This window comes from Protomyctophum parallelum, assembly GCF_964188405.1.
Source record: "Protomyctophum parallelum genome assembly, chromosome: 18".
In the NCBI taxonomy this organism is placed as follows: Eukaryota; Metazoa; Chordata; class Actinopteri; order Myctophiformes; family Myctophidae; genus Protomyctophum; species Protomyctophum parallelum.
Window position 1 is genome coordinate 20,551,114 of NC_139716.1, and position 20,000 is coordinate 20,571,113.

General features: G+C 44.6%; 1 protein-coding gene across 1 annotated transcript in view; it reads left to right on the forward strand.

The window, feature by feature from the left end:
• exoc6b (exocyst complex component 6B) overlaps window positions 1-20,000 on the forward strand; it is a 132,998-nt gene that overhangs the window by 96,498 nt on the left and 16,500 nt on the right. The window contains exons 16-18 of the mRNA XM_083788736.1: window positions 9,421-9,532; window positions 10,102-10,236; window positions 11,407-11,595. Of these exons, the coding sequence (XP_083644862.1) occupies window positions 9,421-9,532; window positions 10,102-10,236; window positions 11,407-11,595 (436 nt within the window). The remainder of the gene's footprint in view (window positions 1-9,420; window positions 9,533-10,101; window positions 10,237-11,406; window positions 11,596-20,000) is intronic.

Genomic DNA, 20,000 nt, shown 5'->3' on the forward strand with positions numbered 1-20,000 from the left:
GTTATACTGAGGCCCCACCTGGCCTTACTAACTAGCACACATTTTACTCCCTACACGTTATAAATGTTATACTGAGGCCCCACCTGGCCTTACTAACTAGCACACATTTTACTCCCTACATCGTTATAAATGTTATACTGAGGCCCCACCTGGCCTTACTAACTAGCACACATTTTACTCCCTACATGTTATAAATGTTATACTGAGGCCCCACCTGGCCTTACTAACTAGCACACATTTTACTCCCTACATGTTAAATGTTATACTGAGGCCCCACCTGGCCTTACTAACTAGCACACATTTTACTCCCTACATGTTATAAATGTTATACTGAGGCCCCACCTGGCCTTACTAACTAGCACACATTTTACTCCCTACATGTTAAATGTTATACTGAGGCCCCACCTGGCCTTACTAACTAGCACACATTTTACTCCCTACATGTTAAATGTTATACTGAGGCCCCACCTGGCCTTACTAACTAGCACACATTTTACTCCCTACACAGTTAAATGTTATACTGAGGCCCCACCTGGCCTTACTAACTAGCACACATTTTACTCCCTACACGTTATAAATGTTATACTGAGGCCCCACCTGGCCTTACTAACTAGCACACATTTTACTCCCTACACGGCCCAAACACTTAAATAATAAGAAAAAAGTCCATATATGGGCATTCCCAGCACCTATTTCTCGCCCTCTGGTGTCTTACTGGTTTTTAATAATGGACGTCAATAGTGCTCAATCAAGGTCATGCCCATGTGTCCATGTCACGGCCCTGCCTGGGAGTATCGACAAGATGGACTGGAACGACAAAAATACTGCTAATCCTATCACCACCACCACCACAAGCGTGCACATGGCAGGAACAGTGCTCTGACTGCAGTCAAACATTGCCCAAAATGTGGAGTCATGCATACGTCACTGGCAGGGCCTCGTGATGACCCAGATCTACATTGTATAGTATAGCCACACCGTTCCCGTGTGAATTGCAGTATCTGCCTTTTGGTTTGAAATCATTTGTAAAAACCTCGAAAAATGTCTGCTTTTCTTTACCTTGGCGTAGCAAAAAACAACAAACTGAATCACTAAAAGGTCCGTAGGGCACTTGGCCAGGAATGGCCTGGAATGGGAATGAGGAGAGTGTGGAAATCTGACATGGGGGAGAAGACCTCGAGAGGCGGCATGCTCATAGCTATAGTGGAGACGGTAATGGGGCTGAAACATGGATGCTCACAGCACGGCAGGAAAGGGCCCTGCAGGTGGCTTCTATACAAAGAATTATTGTATATAATTTGCCTTGTTTTCCTTGTTAACCCTTTTTGGGTGCGGGAACCCCTTTTGGTGTTAGCATTATGTTATGCTTTAGCTACTGAAAAATAGCAGATCTACAAGCTCATAGCGCGCCACCGAGTGGTGCGCTACGAGCTTGTAGGTCTGCTATTTTTGAAAAATCGTAAAAATGCTGGCACAGATCTTTGAGCATATTATTCTTTCAGAAGACTTTATTTTTATTTTATTTTTTTACGTCGGGTCAAAATGGGTTGACTGCCATCGGCGCATCTGTAAGAAAAAAACGTGACTTTCACCGATGGTAATGGCCGACGGTCTGCTCCGCGGCCAAATCCGGTAATACACCCTCGTACGGAGATGTATAGAGTGGCTGCGTGTCGCTCAGTGCACTGAGTATCAGTGATATTCCTCTGGAACTTAACAGTGAATATTGTAAACTAAAACGTTGGCACAGTACCATACTGATTAAACATGCAGTCCAGGTGTGTGTTTATCAAGTACTATAGACCGGTGCCCGGCTGTAGAGCAGATTGGGTAACGATGGAACTTTGCTTGGATCCATGCTCTACCCCCCGGCTATGCAATACCAGTTGTATACCGCGTCAGAGTACCCGTTCCACCCATCTGTATCCCGCGTCAGAGTACCCGTTCCACCCATCTGTATCCCGCGTCAGAGTACCCGTTCCACCCATCTGTATACCGCGTCAGAGTCCCCGTTCCACCCATCTGTATACCTCGTCAGAGTACCCGTTCCACCCATCTGTATCCCGCGTCAGAGTCCCCGTTCCACCCATCTGTATACCTCGTCAGAGTACCCGTTCCACCCATCTGTATACCGCGTCAGAGTACCCGTTCCACACATCTGTCTGTGTCCCTTTATGCCCATATATGGAGATTTCTGGATCTGTCTCTCTGTGTCCCTTTCTTCCTATAATATATAGGAAGAACTCCATATATTATTATGGAGTTCTGTGTCGGGCATGACCAAATATATGGAGTGATTTGATGTCAGAGAAGGCCAGCTCCATATATGGAGATATAGGGGTGATCAGGTCCAGAGCCCCGGGCCCAGAGGCTTTTTGTGGCTGTTCTGTACAACCGTGGGTCCGACCGACTCGACACCGGGCACTGCACGACGTGTGCCGAATTTGAAGTCGACGGTGGCGAACGGATTCTCGAGTTACGTGGGTTACAGACAGACATACACACACACACACACGTACAGAGACTTGGTGCATTTACAGATATTGATTTGACAGCAGGTCTCAGCCAATGAGAATTCATGGGGACTGGAAGACATGGTTCAGTAAACATAGAGACATTTTCCCTGACTCGGCATTTTAGGAGTTGGAAGGTTTCGTGTTTCGGGGACAGCCTTCGCTGAGGAGCGCAAATATGGAAGGAACTCCAGTTGCTTGCCACTGTACACACACACGCACACACACACACACAGACGCACGCACACACATACCGAACTCCTCTGCAAACGCACGCGACGTGCGCGCCAAATACCAGCGCATTTCATCGAACTTCCACATTGTCAGCAGACACAAAAAATGTGCAAATGTACATCCGTGGAGAGCCACGCACGCACGCACTCACTCACACAGACACACACACACACACACACACACACACACACACAGTGGCAGATAGATGACCGCAGTTTGTTTCCATTGTGTGGTAACATAACTCTTGTCATACATTGTTCCAAAACTATTACTATTTTGGTTTGTGTGTGCGTGCGTGTGTGTGCGTGCCTTGAAGCCTCACATGTCTGTGGTGTGTGTGTGTGTGTGTGTGTGTGTGAAATGTGTTTCGTTGTGTAGTGCAATGCGTTGTGTGTTTACCAACAGAGAAAGACCGTCGGTCATCATTACCATTAAACTGTACCCAGTAAGTTGATGTGGGGTGGGGTGGGGGGGGGGTTTAGGAGGCTGCATGGCTATAGTTCCTGACCGACACCATGGAGACAGAGGGGGGGGGGGGGGGGGGGGGTGGGGGGTGGCTCCCCTGTGGTGCCTCCGGTTGGTTTGGCCCCCGAACCCTCCAAAGAACACAATTGGCCGTGTGCTCTGGGTTTGATTCGTAGGATGACATTTCTTTAACCCAGTCTGACCTGAGATCAGATTCATACGAGGTTTGCACTGGACACACACTGGTCTGATTAACCCATTCTGACCTGAGATCAGATTCTAAAAATGTCAGTCGTTCTGAGCTATGAGCTATGAGCTTGTAGATCTGCTATTTTTTCAATAGCTAAAGCATAACATGATGCTAACACCAAAATGGGTGCCCGTTCAGAATGGGTTAACCACTTAAGCCCTATAAGAAATGAACTCTTAGCTCATTTCAATAAAGCAGTTTTGTTAAAGGGATCGTGACGTATGAAAACAAAAAGGTTTTTGTATTTTTCTCTACATTTTTTGGGGTTTTCTGAGCTCAATTGCACCCAAAAAACCCTGAACTTTTAGCATTCAGTAGATTTTCTGTGGTCTTTTCTGGCTCAAACAAGTGCTCTGATTTCCCTGCTGTTTGTGATGTCACAGCCTGCAAATCCCATACATGTCAATGGGATTTGCCAGCAGATGTCACTGTTTTGCAGCTCAAGAGGCTTCCAAACCCCAGAGGAAACTCCTTTTTCATGTTAAGGACCCCTAGATTGACACTAATTAGCCCATTTGAAGAGACATGCCAGGGACCCCCACGAGAGAAGATTTTCACGGCTCTAGCAGTGATTGTCAACCAGTTTAATTTCAATGACCCCCCAGTTTGACATGCATTAGTCTATACGGACCCCCATTGAATGGCGTTTCTATCTCTGGGACCCCCAATTTATATTGTAAAATCAATGTTAATTTAACTCTGAGAGTGTACAAATGGAACCAAATATACCCATTATGGTCCATTTGGTTCCATTTGTACACTCTCAGAGTTACAGACCTGTAAGGGTCCATTTTGTTCCATTTGTACACTCAGAGTTACAGACCCATAAGGGTCCATTTGGTTCCATTTGTACTCTCAGAGTTACAGACCCATAAGGGTCCATTTGGTTCCATTTGTACACTGTCAGAGTTACAGACCCATAAGGGTCCATTTGGTTCCAAACTATCATTTAGCTGTGGACCCCCTGGAACTGCCTTAAGTTCCCCTGGCCCACTTGGGAACCACTGTTTTAGTATATGGTGGCTGCCCATTGGTCTAACAGACCATCATTCCAAAGTCCCGACAGTGAGGTCAGGCTTAAGGTATATTTGCACACTGGTATGTGTTTTCGGCCGAATATCGGAGCTAATGTCGGAGGACATAAAAAGAGAAAATTCAACCCTTTCACGTTTGCTGCACACTGCCGACGAATATTTTGTCTGTATAAAGACGTTTCGGACCAGGTCGATTTTTTTCAGTTTTCCGCAGTGAGCCCGCTGTCTAGGGGGTCTGGTGGGGTGTTGGTGACAGGCTGTCAGCTAGTGATAGCCTACTATCCATCCATCCATCCATCCATCTCCAACCGTTTATCCATAGTCGGGTCGCGGGGGCAACAGCTCCACCAAAGAGCTCCAGACTTCCCTCGCAACATCAGTGACTTCCTCCTGGGGGGGGGGGGGGGGGGGGGGGGATCCCGAGACGATCCAAGGCGATGTGTTTTCTCCGTCTGAGCCTTGGGTCTTCTTCCCCCGGGGGTCTCCTCCCAGTGGGACGTGCGTCGAGGACCTCCCTATAGGGAGACGCCCGAGAGGCATCCTAACCAGATGCCCCGAACCCGCCTAAGCTGGCTCCTTTCCTGGCGAAGAAGCAGACCCACAAACCCCTTTTGGTGTTGGCATCATGTTATGCTTTAGCTATAAAAAAATGGCAGATCGGTGGTGCGCTACGAGCTTGTAGGTCTGCTATTTTTGAAAAATCGAAGAACGACTGACATAGAAACATAGCTTTTTCAGAAAACTGTCAGGATGTAGAAGACCTTTTTACAATCTGATCTCGGGTCAGAATGGGATAACGTCCCGCTGGTCTAATGGCGTGTAGCAGTGAAAATAAGTGTCCATGCAAAGTGATAGCGTGTTGTACACTGCAGTAATATGTTGTGGTGGTCCTCTGCGTATTACCATGTGCCAATAATAACCTCAGACCCCAAAACACAAGCGATAGAAGAAGTTCCACCAAAAAGCCACTGAGGCCGAACCGAGGAAAACGAAGCCCCACACCGATAAATCAAGCAACAGAAGCATTGGTATTAACTTAATTAAGCCGTTTAATTAATTCATTACATAACAAATGAAAAGCCTCATTATCGAGCCGTACACTGGTGTGTGTGTGAGTGTGTGTGCACGTGCACGTCCATGTTCAAAGTGAAGCGGAGCAGAATTGCGTGACTGTGGTCCCTGAAACATTTTCCCAAGGTCTCAGGTCTGTCATATAATCCCATGATTATATGTCTTAGAGTCATTATAATAATTGGATTATTACATTTTACGGGACGAATAAATGACTGTTGAATTGATCCACTGACGACTCAATTAACAACTCCAACTCTTCATACTTCTCCAGGGGTTTGTCCTGTAGGCTCCCTTTTCCCCCTTTAACCCATTCTGACCTGAGATCAGATTCTAAAAACGTCTTCTACATCCTGACAGTTTTCTGAAAAAGCCTATGTTTCTATGTCAGTCGTCCTTAGATTTTTCTTTCTTTTTCTTTCCTTAGAATAGCTAAATCATAACATGATGCTAACACCAAAAGGGGTTCCCGCCCCAAAAGTGGTTATTGTATGTTTTGTAATAATAATAATAATAATCAAAATACCTAGTAAAAACTAAAGTGCAGTGTTTGCCTCTTGAGATGTGGTGGAGTAGAAGTAAAAGTATTGGAAATACTCGAGTAAAGTACAAATATCTCAACATTGTACTACAAGTACAGTGCTTGAGTGAATGTGCTGAGAATCAGTCAATCCGTCATCCGTCATTACGACGGCATCAAGGCCAGCCAAAATACATGTTATCAGCTGTAGACACTAAATCAGCTGTAGATTTAGTCGACTAAAATCTGACTAAAATGTGACTAAAACTAAATTAAAACAATTCAAGAGACTATGACTAAAACTAAAATCAAAATTTGCTGCCAAAAACAACACTGCACAGAAAGTGGAACTTTTTGCTCCGTATGTAGCCTGACCTAAGCAGAGACATTTCTGGCCTAGATGGGAGGGCCGCGGCTCAGAAAAACGCGCACCCTGATTGGATCTCATCGATCTGTCCGTCACCCCCGGCCCCGCCTCTCCCCCCTAGTGCAGCGCTACGTCACATCATTTAGAGCGACGCCTACGCGGAAGGGTTGACTCCCACTTTTAGACTGGTTCAGCCCACAGCTTTTTCCAGGCTTTCATCTTTCGCGCAGACGAAATGAAAGCCTGGGTATCGAGGCTACTCCGTATGTGACTCTGGGCCATAGCGTGGCGGTGTACGACCCTCCCAGCTGAACCGTCGTATGCTGATTGACGTGATAATTGGCGGGGGTGGCCCCGATGCGTCTGGGGGGAGGGGGGGGGGGGGATTACGAACCCGGAGCCCGACCAGAATACTTGACCTTGAAGTTTAAAAAAAAGCATCGTCTCCGACCATCGTCTCTCGACTTAAGTCCGTCCCGCGGGTTGCTATGGAGACGGTTCCAAACCGCACAACCACGCGCGGTTTGGTTGGAGGAAAATTATGGGGGGGGGATGATAAAGGAAGTCAATTTGTCTTTTAAAAACATGGAATATCATTCATTGACGAGCTCGATTCAGAATGTTAGACATATTTTGGGTTGTGTGTGTGTGTGTGTGTGTGTGTGTGTGTGTGTGTGTGTGTGTGTGTGTGTGTGTGTGTGTGTGTGTGTGTGTGTGTGTGTGTGTGTGTGTGTGTGTGTGTGTGTGTGTGTGTGTGTGTGTGTGTGTGTGTGTGTGCGCTCGCTGAATCTTATTCACTTCTCTATTTTCTCTCTCTCCTGAATCATCAGAACGTTTCTTGAATTCCTTCGCTTGTTGGACAGAGACCTGGAATCTGCTACTTTCCCCCCTCGTGTGTGTGTGTGTGTGTGTGCATTCCAAACGCAGACAATTTACCGATTTGGTTGGAATGTGTTTGTTACCCACAGGACTCCATAGAACACACACACACACACACACACACACACACACACACACACACACACACACACACACACACACACACACACAGCCATCTTACTCATTCCACAGTGGGAGAGAGATAAAGTGATCTCTCTCCTCCCTGGGTGATGTGTATTTGACCTGTGTGTGTGTGTGTGTGTGTGTGTGTATGTGTGCACGTGCGTGTGTTCACATTCAGTCTATTATCTATCGGGGGCGACCATAGCTGAGTGGTTATAGTGAGCCCCGATGGTGAGTGTAGGATTTCAGGCCAGGTCAGCACAATGTGTCCAAGTGTGTCCATGAGCAAGACTCGTATTAACCCATTCTGACCTGGGATCAGATTCTATAAAATATCTTCTACATCCTGACAGTTTTCCATTCTGACCCGAGATCAGATTCTAAAAAATGTCTTCTACATCCTGACAGTTTTCCATTCTGACCTGAGATCAGATTCTAAAAAATGTCTTATATGTCAGTCGCTCTCGATTTTTCAAAAATAGCAGATCTACAAGCTCATAGCTACGAGCTTGTAGGTCTGCTATTTTTCAAAAGCTAAAGCATAACATAGTGCTAACACCAAAAGGGGTTCCCGCCGCTAACAGCTCCCGAGCGCCGTAGAATGGCTGCCCACGGCTCCTAGTTTTCATCTTCAATTTAAAAGTGCTTTATTTATAAAAACACTAAAGTGTTTCATATACACAACCAGCCAAATGTATATAGCATAGTTATGGACAACGGCTTGAACAAAAGCCAGATGTACCCATACTGTATTTGACAGGGCAGTGCAGAAACATACAGTAATTGCCTTGATGTATATACTGTATAACGAACACGCTCACACACCTGCACCCTCTCTGAGAGTCTGGAGTACCATTCCTCTCTGAAAGCCCTTGAATATGATGGAATATGATTAACCCATTTTTGCCTGACGTCAAAAAAAAAAAAAAAAAAAAAGTCTTCTGAAAGAATATTATATTAAAAGATTTTAGGCCCAGGCCGTAGCGTAACGGTCTGGGCAGTGTGCCGCGGGTTCGACTCCCGGACCCGACACGGCCTTTACTGCATGTCATCCCCCAATCTCTCTCCCGTTTCCTGTCAGCCTACTGTCTGTCCCTTCAAAAATCAATAAAAGGCGTAAGCCGCAAAAAAATATCTTAAAAAAAAAAAAAAAAGATTTGTGCCACATTTTCACGTAAATTGTAAAAAAAAAATTATAACGTAATGCTTATAGTTAAAACACCAAAACGGGTCCCCGTCCAGAATGGGTTAAGGATTATTGTGATTATGGTAAATCTCCACATGCTCAATTGTTTTTTTTATATATTTTATTTGTGTGATGCGGACAGACACTCCTATTGTGGGAGATCTCGCGAGATCTAGGACGGGTAGTCGGGTACCCAACACAATAGTGGTGGTCCCCAGGTTGCTCTCTTAGTCAGAAGGGTGGTCCCTGGGTCCTAACCCCTGTTCTATTCGCTTCCATTTTTACACTCTGAGTTAAAGGTATATTCAGTGATTTCACTTAATTCAAATATCACTTATTTTTTTGTTTTGTTGTGATAATCCTCTCTACTATAGAGTGTGCTGACCATATAAGGAGTTCCTCCCTGTCCCCAGTTAACCCCTGGGGGTCAAAAAACCTTAGGTTTCGTTTTTGGCTCTCTATCCTGATTGGATGAAAGGCTTTGCCACCTAGCCAAAAACGAAACCTACGGTTTTTTGAGTGAAATCACTGAATATACCTTTAAACTAACTATTTAGTATAATTTGTCTCTAAAACCAAAGTTTCAGAACTGATCTCTGATATTTTGTGTGCACGTGTGTGTGTGTGTGTGTGTGTGTGTGTGTGTGTGCATTTGTGTGTGTGTGTGTGTGTGTGTGTGTGTGTGTGTGTGTGTGTGTGTGTGTGTGTGTGTGTGTGTGTGTGTGTGTGTGTGTGTGTGTGTGCGTGTGTGCGTGTGTGCGTGTGTGCGTGCGCGCAGCTCGACAGAGATAGATGATATGATCCGCAAGTCCACCAACCTGCTGCTGACCAGAACACTGAGTCACTGTCTGCAGTACGCCATCAAGAAGAAGAACGTTGGCCTGGCCGAGGTACCGTCCGTCACTGGTTTAAGTAACTAAAGTCATTCACTTACATTCTGTACTTAAGTACAGTTTTGAGGTATTTGTAATACTTGTACTTTATTTGAGCATTTCCGATTTCCAATACTTTTACTTTCATTCCACTACATCTCAGAGAGGCAAATATACTTTTACTCCTCTACGTTTATTTAAAAACTTTAGCTACTATAGTTACTACCCTATATATATATATATATACATTTCGGGCCATTTGAAAATAGGCGATCTACAAGCTCACAATGCGTTGCGATGTGACACATTGTGAGCTTGTAGATTTTCTAAACATTTTTATATTTTCAGATTTTCAAATGCATAATTGATACTTTTACTTTTGGTAATGCTATTTTCACCACTTTTAATTGAAACTTTGAAACGGAAAAAGGAACGATTTTTGGACAGGTTTTCACTAACGCCACTCGCTTGGCACATACCCATGTTATATCAAACATCTCCGTAATACACCCACGTTATGTGTGTGTTTGTGTGTGTGTGTGTGTGTGTGTGTGTGCGTGTGTGTGTGTGTGTGTGTGTGTGTGCAGTTGGTGCAGGTGATCATCAACACCACCCACCTGGAGGAGTGCTGCCACTTCCTGGAGGAGTTCATATCAAACATCACCAACGTCCCCCCCGACCTGGCCAACGCCACCAAGCTGTATGGAACCTCCACGTTTAAGGTACTGTACACCCGTCTGGCACCTCATTGGCAAAATAATCTGACTGTAAATGCACCAAGTCTCTGTGTGTACGTCTTCAACCCATTTTGACCTGAGATCAGATTCTAAAAAATGCCCTGAAAGTATTCTGAAAAAGCTATGTTTCTGTGTCAGTCGTTCTTCGATTTTTCAAAAATAGCAGACCTACAAGCTCGTAGCGCGCCACTCGGTGGCGCGCTACGAGGTTGTAGATCTGCTATTTTTCAATAGCTAAAGCATAGCATAATGCTAACACCCAAAATGGGTTAATCCACGTAACTCGAGAACCGTTAGCCCCAGCCGACTTCAAATTCCACACACGCGCTCCACACTACCACAGGGAGTGCAGTGCCCGGTGTCGAGTCTGTCAGACCCACGGTTGTCCAGAAGCGCCCAAAAAACGCCTCTGCCCATGGCTCTGAATAGGGCCCCTGCCCCAGGGTCTATATACAGTACGGAGCTGGCCTGTTCTGCACCTCACAACGTCCATGCCCATATTTGGGCATGCCGGACACAGACCTCCATTAAGCTGGCCTGTTCTGACATTCCCAGCACTCCATATTTGGGCATGGCTGACACACAGAACTCCATTTATAGGAATAGCGGGACACTATGACATCTTGCTGATGATGTCACGAGACCTGGGCACCGACACGCTGGCGGGAAATGCACGATGAATACTGTAGTTAACTGCGACCTTCGGTCGCAATAATAATAACAACTCAGGAAAACTCGTGGTTTTCCTTTTTTTGTTTACTTACAATTTACAATTTAGGCTTTTAAGACTCACAAGGTTTTCCGCGGGTACTTTGTGATACGTCATACGTTTGGATCATGTGACTGGAATAAAACAACTGACGCTCGCTTCTCAGGGCTGCTGGGTAATGGAGTCTCCATTGCAATGCTATGGAATAGAGTGTCGCAGTCCCGCCCCCTACCAGGGCCCAGGAAATGATTTCAAAAAGTATTTATTTAAAGACGTTTACGCCGCGGACAAAGCCAACTCTTGTCGTGGCAAATCATCAAACATTATTTTTTACCGGAGCATCTCTACTATGGAATGCTATGGCAGGCTGCGAAAGGCCACTGTGTTTTTCTTCCTTTTGTTGTCGATAGCTTATTTAATCCTGAATGTTGTTCTTGCGTCTTCAGGACGCCCGCCACGCGGCGGAGGCGGAGATCTACACCAACCTGAACGCCAAGATCGACCAGTTCCTGCAGCTGGCCGACTACGATTGGACGGCGGGCGCGTCCGGGGGCGGAGCGTCGGCGCCCAGCGACTACCTGATAGACCTGACCACCTTCCTGACCAGCACCTTCAGCGTGTTCACCAACCTGCCTGTGAGTACGCACACACACACACACACACATTCAGAGCATTTTCAAGTTCAAGTTCAAGTTTATTGGTCATTTAAAATACACACGCCTTATACAATGTATTCAGGGTTTTCTTTTTTGACCAAAATGGAGTGTTTGGCAGAAGCCTCAGCTTATAATGCCAGCCCTTTTAATATTCAAAATAGCTATAAAAAGGGAAAAAATACAACAAAACAAACAAAACAGACAGAAAACAAAACATAACAAAACAAAAACGAGACAAAACAAAAACAAAAACATACAAACAAACAAAAAAAACGGAGGACAACAGAAATTATAATAATAATAATAATTTTAGAGCGGCACGGTGGCACAGTTGGTAGTGCTGTTGGTAGAAGGTCCTGGGTTCGATTCCCGCTGGGGACGCTGTGGGCACTGGCGGCGTGTTCCCTCCTCCGCGTCATCAGTACCCATACCCGAGGCAGGGGTTGGCGAAAGGGCCTTTCTGTGTGGAGTTTGCATGTTCTCCCCGTGTCCCCTAGGGTAGATACCCTCACAAAAACATGCCGTAATCCTGGTCTCTAAAACTACCTCCCCCTGGCCATCCGGGGCGCCTGATGGAGGGGAAAGGAACTGGTCGGAATAACGTGTCCCTTCCATGCGCTACGTCCGGCCGGGGAAATTCCCCTCTGTCAGGTGAAAAGAAGCAGCTTGGACTCCTCATGCATAGAAGGAGGCATGAGGTCAGTCCGCTGCCCCCCCAGGTTGGCAGAGGAAGTGTAGCGCCCAGGATTACATTAGATAATTGACACTGGGTGAAAAGAAAACTGGGTTACAAAATCGTGGGATAAAGATTTAAATAAAAAACCAACATTTCTTGCCACATTAGAGGAATAGTTCATTTTAAAGGGATTGTGACATTAAAAAATACGTTTTTGTCATTTATCTTAAAGGTTTCATGACATTAATTTAATCTAACGAGAACCTTTAAATTAACATTGTGGTCATACTCGTCAATGCACGTGGACTCGTGATGCGGCTATATAAGCTATTTGTCGTTGGAGAAGTATATATAGGGCTTAAGTGTGTGAAAAACACGTGGGGAGTCAGGGAAGGGGAAAAGCATTGGGAACGTTGAAGAGGTATGTAAGTCTTTGGAGCCTGTAGCTAGCTTCCCTCCACACGTGTGTGTGCGTTTGGAGACACGTGAGTGTGAGTTGTGTGTGTACGTGTACAACAAAACACTAGCCCTGTTTAGCAGCGTTTGTGTCCGAAGCCCTCTTGTACAGTATAGTCACTTACTGTTCCTTTTTCACTCTCGTCATCTTCGTCCAAAATGGAGGTCAACTGGGCCTGCTCTAGGGGCTGGGCAATATGGAACATTTCACCATTATATTTGACCAAATACCTGCTATTGCTGCGACAAAACAGTATAGATTTACCTATATGAATAACACATTTCAGAAATAGTTTGTAGATGGACTATATTGAATAGTTTCTTTAAAAAAATTAAAATAATAATGACGTTCAATAGGATAAAGAATTGGGGAGAAGCAACACTTATATATCGTCCAGGCTGCTCAACATTTTTATACACGATTGATTGATATTTTTTTATTTAATGGTCACGCTTCCGAGGAAGCCCAGCCCATATGGACACTTTTACTTGAATTTGTGAGCCGACATTTACAACGTAAAATAAAATACAACATTGCTTAATTACACCGTACAGGTACACCTGTATGGGAGAATCTGCATTCATTTATTTTCCTTTAATTTGTCACCCATCTGTACAGTATAAGAATCACAGTGTGCCACGTGCCTATAATATGCATGTCAACAGACCATGTCACAGGACACGGCAATCAGCTTTAGCTCATTGGCATCAGCTTGTCAACACGGGCCTCGTTGACATGGGGGGGGGTTTGGCTCATTTAGGGGTCAGCTGGTTAGGGTCGTGTCGTGTCGTACATGTTTCCTTCTTTGGCTATGGGTCTGGACCCATGGATGTGTTTACTGATGCTCTTACACACACACACACACACACACACACACACACACACACACACACACACACACACGCACAGCTTATCCTGGGTGGTATGAGGTGGTGGAGCTAAGTGTTCTCCAGCCCCCCTGAGAAGCTTTGTCTGTGTTCCTGTAGCCATGTACATGACCCCGACACACACACACACACACACACACACACACACACACACACACACACACACTGCCTTGTGGCCTCTTAAGCAGATCAGTATGTTATGGATCTAAATGGTTGGATAGTTTGACCCGTGGAACCACCGGAGGTGAACGGGGGTTAGAAAACAACCCCGTAAGCCACAAGAGGCAGTGGTTTTTTTTACATCACCATTGTAATGTTCTTATTTTTTGATCACGATAACCTATTATGGAGTGTCAATTCTCCAGGTTTTCTTCCTAATATGTATGACACTGATTTACACAATTGCACATTATGAGTCCACTAGTACTCAGGTAGCTAGTACTAGGATGACTGAATTACAGACACGTTATGGTCAACTGAATTACAGACACTGAATTACTGAAACTGAATTACAGACACATTATGAGTCCACTAGTACTCAGGTAGCTAGTACTAGGATAACTGAATTACAGACACGTTATGGTCATTTGGGCCTATCTCTTTGTGTTTCTGGTAATATTAGTGTCCTGTCAACAAAAAAATAATTTAGACAAAAATGTCCCACCACAAGCCAACATGACGATGACCCGTGGTAGTGAGACATTGTACGACACGGGGCGGAGTGCTTCCCACCCAGGGCCAAATTAGCCATTGGACCGTTGGGCCCTTGGCTCTCAGGGTCCCTTCAGGGAAACTGGACTGCACAGTACTGGGTTTGAGGCCCTGAAAAGGGCTCCTGGGGATCTTCATTGGCTGTTGATTGTGTTAAATGTAGGTAAAAAAGATGATGAAAAGACAAAAAAAACCTGAATGGTTAGCGTCCCCTGGGCCCAAATACTGGCCCAGGGGCTCTCGTGGGGTTTAATCCGTCCCTGTTCCCACCTACCTTAGCCTTAAAACACGTTAAACCACGGCCTCACGTGGCCTATTGCTTTTCTAAAACGGCTGCTATGTATGAATCCTGTTACCAAAGGTAAGCGGTCCTTGCGAGGTGCCAGCCAACACCAAATAATGAAGGAGACAGTAAAGGCATCGGCAGCTACGAGTGTGCAGCTATACTCCGTTATTTTGTAATATCTATGAAAGCCACATAACAGTGGAGAGCCCTGGGGCTCCTAAGGAGACAAAAATCCAATGCAAAAAAAAAGGATGGGAGACCACTGTATAATGCAAAAAAACAGTTTTAATGCCTTTGAACAGCTATTTTACTAACTTGTTTAGGCACATGGAAAAACCATTGGCTCAAAACCTTACAGACTGCTAAGAAACGTGTCTCGAGAATGACAACTTTTCCTCAGGCAGCAATTTGTTAATTTATTATTTGTTTTTTTTACTATGTAGGCCTACTGTATGAATATCATAAAGCAGTGGTTCTCAAATATTTTAATCTAACAGAGCCTCCTAACTCTACCTAGTAAGGGTTGATTTGGTATCCCCTCAATGAACTGTGATCCATCCATGTACCGCACTTTGAGGACCGCTGGAAACTGTTTCAAACACATTCCCAACAAGAAGAATTCCAGTAACACTTTATATAAGTATAAAGTATAAATAGGCCTACTTTATATAATGCTTAATTATCACATGCATAATGCACTACAGTATAATACACATAACACTCGTATGCAAGTATGCATAACAACTTATTAAAAATTTTATTAAGTATTATAAGTGATGGTCATTATGCATCATAAGTTCAGCGGATCTGCACATTATAACCATAACATAGTCCTATAGTTTTAAAGTAAGTAACTAAACTTACTAAGTTGGGGTGCTGTCCAGCAATAACGCAGCAAGAATGACCTTCATTGACCATTCAGTAGAATACTGTATTAATCAGAAATGTAAATGGTGTGTGGTACAGTCAGATATTAAGGCTAAAAGCATATTGCAAAACGGTCCTGGGGACCTGTTTCCATTGTGGTCCAATTACTGTTGGAGGTGAAACAGATGGCACAATAACACCCATCTGTAAAGTCTAATTTTGTATATTTTATTTATTTCTTTCTGTTCTGCCAGTATGCCAGACTGGCCAGAAAAAAACGCCATTGTGCGCGCACACACACGCAGACCCAAGGATAGCTGTGACTTTGGGGAGTTTGATTGCATAAAACCCTGCCAATGTCAGCCTCCAACGCTTGCATTCCTCGCACGCACACACACACACACACACACACACACACACACACACACACGCACACACACAAACGCTCACTATGACACAGCAGTATTTCCGACGTCCGTGTGTATGTGCGTGCCTGTGACAGAGAGAGAGAGAGAGAGAGAGAGAGAGAGATGTTTAGTGAACTGTAAGTTGGCTGACCTCTCCTCACACACATTTTGGTACTGCTGAAATGACCACATAAGTAGTCCAGTCACAGTATGTGACACACCACAAGCTGTTTATATATCCGTGTGCGTGTTTGTGTGTGTGTGTGTGTGTGTGTGTGTGTGTGTGTGTGTGTGTGTGTGTGTGCGCGCGTGTGTGTGTGCGTGTGTACGTCGAATATTTCCACAGTTTATTGGACCTCATTTGTCTGTGGGAGATGAGATTGTGTTATGAAGATACAATTACATTATAAAAAGATTAGATTATGTGTAGAGAACATATTATGAAGAGGTACACTATGGAGACATTCTATTAAGTAGAGAGAGAATGTAAGGGGCGATAATATACATCGAGGTGGTCATTATTAGAACAATAATCCCCTTCAAGGTGAAGCTTTCCGAAGGCGTTTATCTTCCCTCTAAGAGCTACCTCGCTGTACATTATCCCACTTATTACACGTCTGCGTTCTGAAGAAAAGCAATACTTTGACGCAAGACACTGAGTGGAAAATGTGTTTATGTACTCTTCTATAGCAACATAAACGAAGGCATAGCGCCGGGGCGGATCTAATTTAGCAATAAAAGACCGCCCAGTGGTCTTCATTGACAGAATCGGAATCAGTGATGGAAAAAGTACACGCTTTTTTGGGGGAAGGAGTTGAGAAAAGCGCCAGTTTACGTCCCTAGTAGGCTACTTTAATGAATGAATTGCATTTTGATAGCGCTTTTCCAAGTGCTCAAAGCGCTTTCCAATGGTTCATTTATTCATACATTGGGAGGTGAAGCGGCGAACAGTCGACGCCAGCGTCCTCACTTCCCACATTCACACACCAATGGTGGCGAGCTCACACCGACCGACTCATTGGAGGCAATGTAGGGTTCAGTGTCTTGCCCAAGGACACTTCGACATGTGGACAGGAGGAGCCGGGATTTGAACCGCCGACCCAGGGATCATTTCCCGTATTGTTGGTCCAACAATACAGCCGATGAGATCCCCCATGGTCCGCAATTAGCCCTTCGCTAAGTCCCTCCCCAACCTGTCCTTGTCCAATAGGCACGCTAGCAGCTAGGAGACAGGGCAAGCTGTCCTTCTCCTCCATAGAGATGCATGTTAACAGACTCACTGCTTGTGACGTAACGCTCCGCCATAAGGAATCTAACTACCTTCCGCTCCTGGCGGAATGATCCGTCTGATAAGCTTTATTATTGATATCAAAACCGGATCTATTTTTTCATTATTATTTTGGCTTGGCCTTTCCTTCTTTAGCGATCCTAGACCAGGTTGCGCAACCTCGCCCCCCCTTTCCGCGTCCCATTATACTAAAAGCTGAATAGCTCGAAATCTACGGAGCTCTCCGTGGTTTGATGTTCTGAGGTCTTTGCTGATTATCCGGTGGTCTAGACTTTCTAGATGTAAACATTGGCGCTTTCTAGAGCAAGGATGGCTATATTTTAGCTCACTAGCATCGACGCTATTTATTTAGCATTAAAGATGGACGCCCACAACGGGATATCCCGTCCTGTTGTGTTCCCCCTCTAAGTGGCCCTCTGGAGCCCTCTGCAGTCTGAGGTTGGCTTTGCGTCCTGTTGTGTTCACCCTCTAAGTCGCCCTCTGGAGCCCTCTGCAGTCTGAGGTTGGCTTTGCGTCCAGCAGGTGCCAGTAAACCTGTTAAATGACAGGATTTCTCCCTATAAATAATCGGATCATTTCAGTAGCAAGAGCATCAAAATGTCATCTAAATCTAGTCAACCAGGCCTGCAGCAGGCTATGCACTGGACAATTTTGCATGACATTCTTTAAATAAACTAGAAATACGAGGAAATGACAGAGCGATTAATCAACTTTTAACGACCACCCGACAGGAGTTTTCATGTTGCACGGTTAGTATTAATGTATTAATGCCATCACCTGGGTTGGCATTACACGTTAAGCCGTGTATGTGTTCAACAACACAGCCATGCAAAATAACAACACTGACAGCTGAGGTGGCGAAAGCTTGACCTGCATAGCAACGGCTGCTGAACTATTTGGATTGCCATTGGACAATCTCCTTTTTGGGGTGGGATATAGCGAAGGGGCTAATTGCTCCCCATGCTCTGGACGGGCGGAACAGCTCCGGTCACAGAATTTGATAGGTCACCACATTCAGCGCAACACTCGGAAACGTACTGTTTTTGGCTTTTCACGCAACTGGTGTTTTTTCTTGGGCGGGGGGGGGGACTCGGGAGAGAACAGGCCCGGGAATCCAGTGTGTGCACATTTCATCTCAAATCATTCTTGTTTTGTTTTATTGACGTGCAAATGAATGAATTCATCCCCATTATTAATAAGAACCTATATAGCTCTTTGATGTGTTCAGTTTCACCACTGTACATTATCTCCTGCTGTAGGGAACCCCTGTACAGCACGCCACGTTACCGGTGAGTATGACACTGGTTTGTCACGGAGACGTGAGTGATGTTAACCCCCCCCCCCTCACAGCACCCGCACTGACTCTGTTAACCCCTTAAAGAAACTGGCCAATCACTAGCATGTGAGGTGTACAGGGAGTTTTGGATTGATTAACAAGCTTGTTAACCCATTCTGACCTGAGATCAGATTCTAACGCACGGAAGAATGGTGGTTCTTTAATGCATTTTGACCTGAGATCAGATTCTAAAAATGTCTTAAATCCTGACAGTTTAAAAAAATAGCAGACCTACAAGCTCGTAGCGCAACACTCGGTGGCGCGCTATGAGCTTGTAGATCTGCTATTTTTCAATAGCTAAAGCATAACATGATGCTAACACCAAAATGGGTTAGCAGGCAACACAGCAGCAATATCCCTCTCTCTCTGTTTCTGGCGCCCCCTACTGGTACATATAGTCATATACACTCGTGCTCATGGCCACATAGGTATAGTCACATAGGCACGGACATTGCTGGTTGTATAGGCACCACTCAAAAAAACACCTTCAATAAGTGGTATAAATGTTAAAAGTCGCCCCTGCAGTATATCTGAGGGTCCCCTATAGGGGTCGCCAGAGTCCCTGTTGAAGACCCCCTAGTGCCATAGAGGGACCACCTCCATCCACTGCAGATGTGATTGATTGATTGATTGATTGAAATATTTATTAACAGTTTGTAGAATTTACAGTACATTTTAAGCACAAACTCAATACAAAAGACTGTCAACTGTGAGTGGACGACCCAATTAAGCATTACACTTGTTTACAACAGGGTCCACATTGTTCAATTCATCAAAACATTTAGAGACATACAAATAGACACTTCTATGTAGCTAAAGAACAGAACAGGAATTCATGAGACTTATATTGTGTCAACATACCTGTATTTATCCAAAATTAGTAGCCCTGGGCTGTTAATATGCTAAATGGATTTGGACCCCGGGCGTTTATAAGGAACCAGGCCGCTATTTGCAGTAGGCCATTATTTATTTTTGCACTGGCCTGCACGGCTGCACCGGGTCATAATTTGGTTACAGTTCCTGTCAAGCATGTTTTTAGTGTGAAATTAAAAGGTATGATGGGCACGGTGGCACAGTTGGTATAGTGCTGTTGGCACTGGGTGAAAAGAAAACTGGGTTACAAAATCGTGGGATAAAAATGTAGAAAAAAAAAGGAAAAAAAAGGCAACGTCTTTTGTCTTTTTGATTTAATATTGAGAATACGGGATCTTATATAGTCTCCCTGCTGCTTAATTGATTTGCGCAAACAGACTGGCATGATGTAAATAGTTATTTGGTTGCACAGCTGTGTAAAATTCCAATTGTATAAACATTTTAAAAAGGCTGTCATATACTCTTAATACATTCTTTCAAATGAGGTTTGGCCGTATAGATCAAAAATACAATGTGGTCAGTTTTTTTAATGAATTAATTTTCAACTATTTGAATAAAGGTTGTGCACGTCAGTGAAATGAACCGCTGGGAAAATC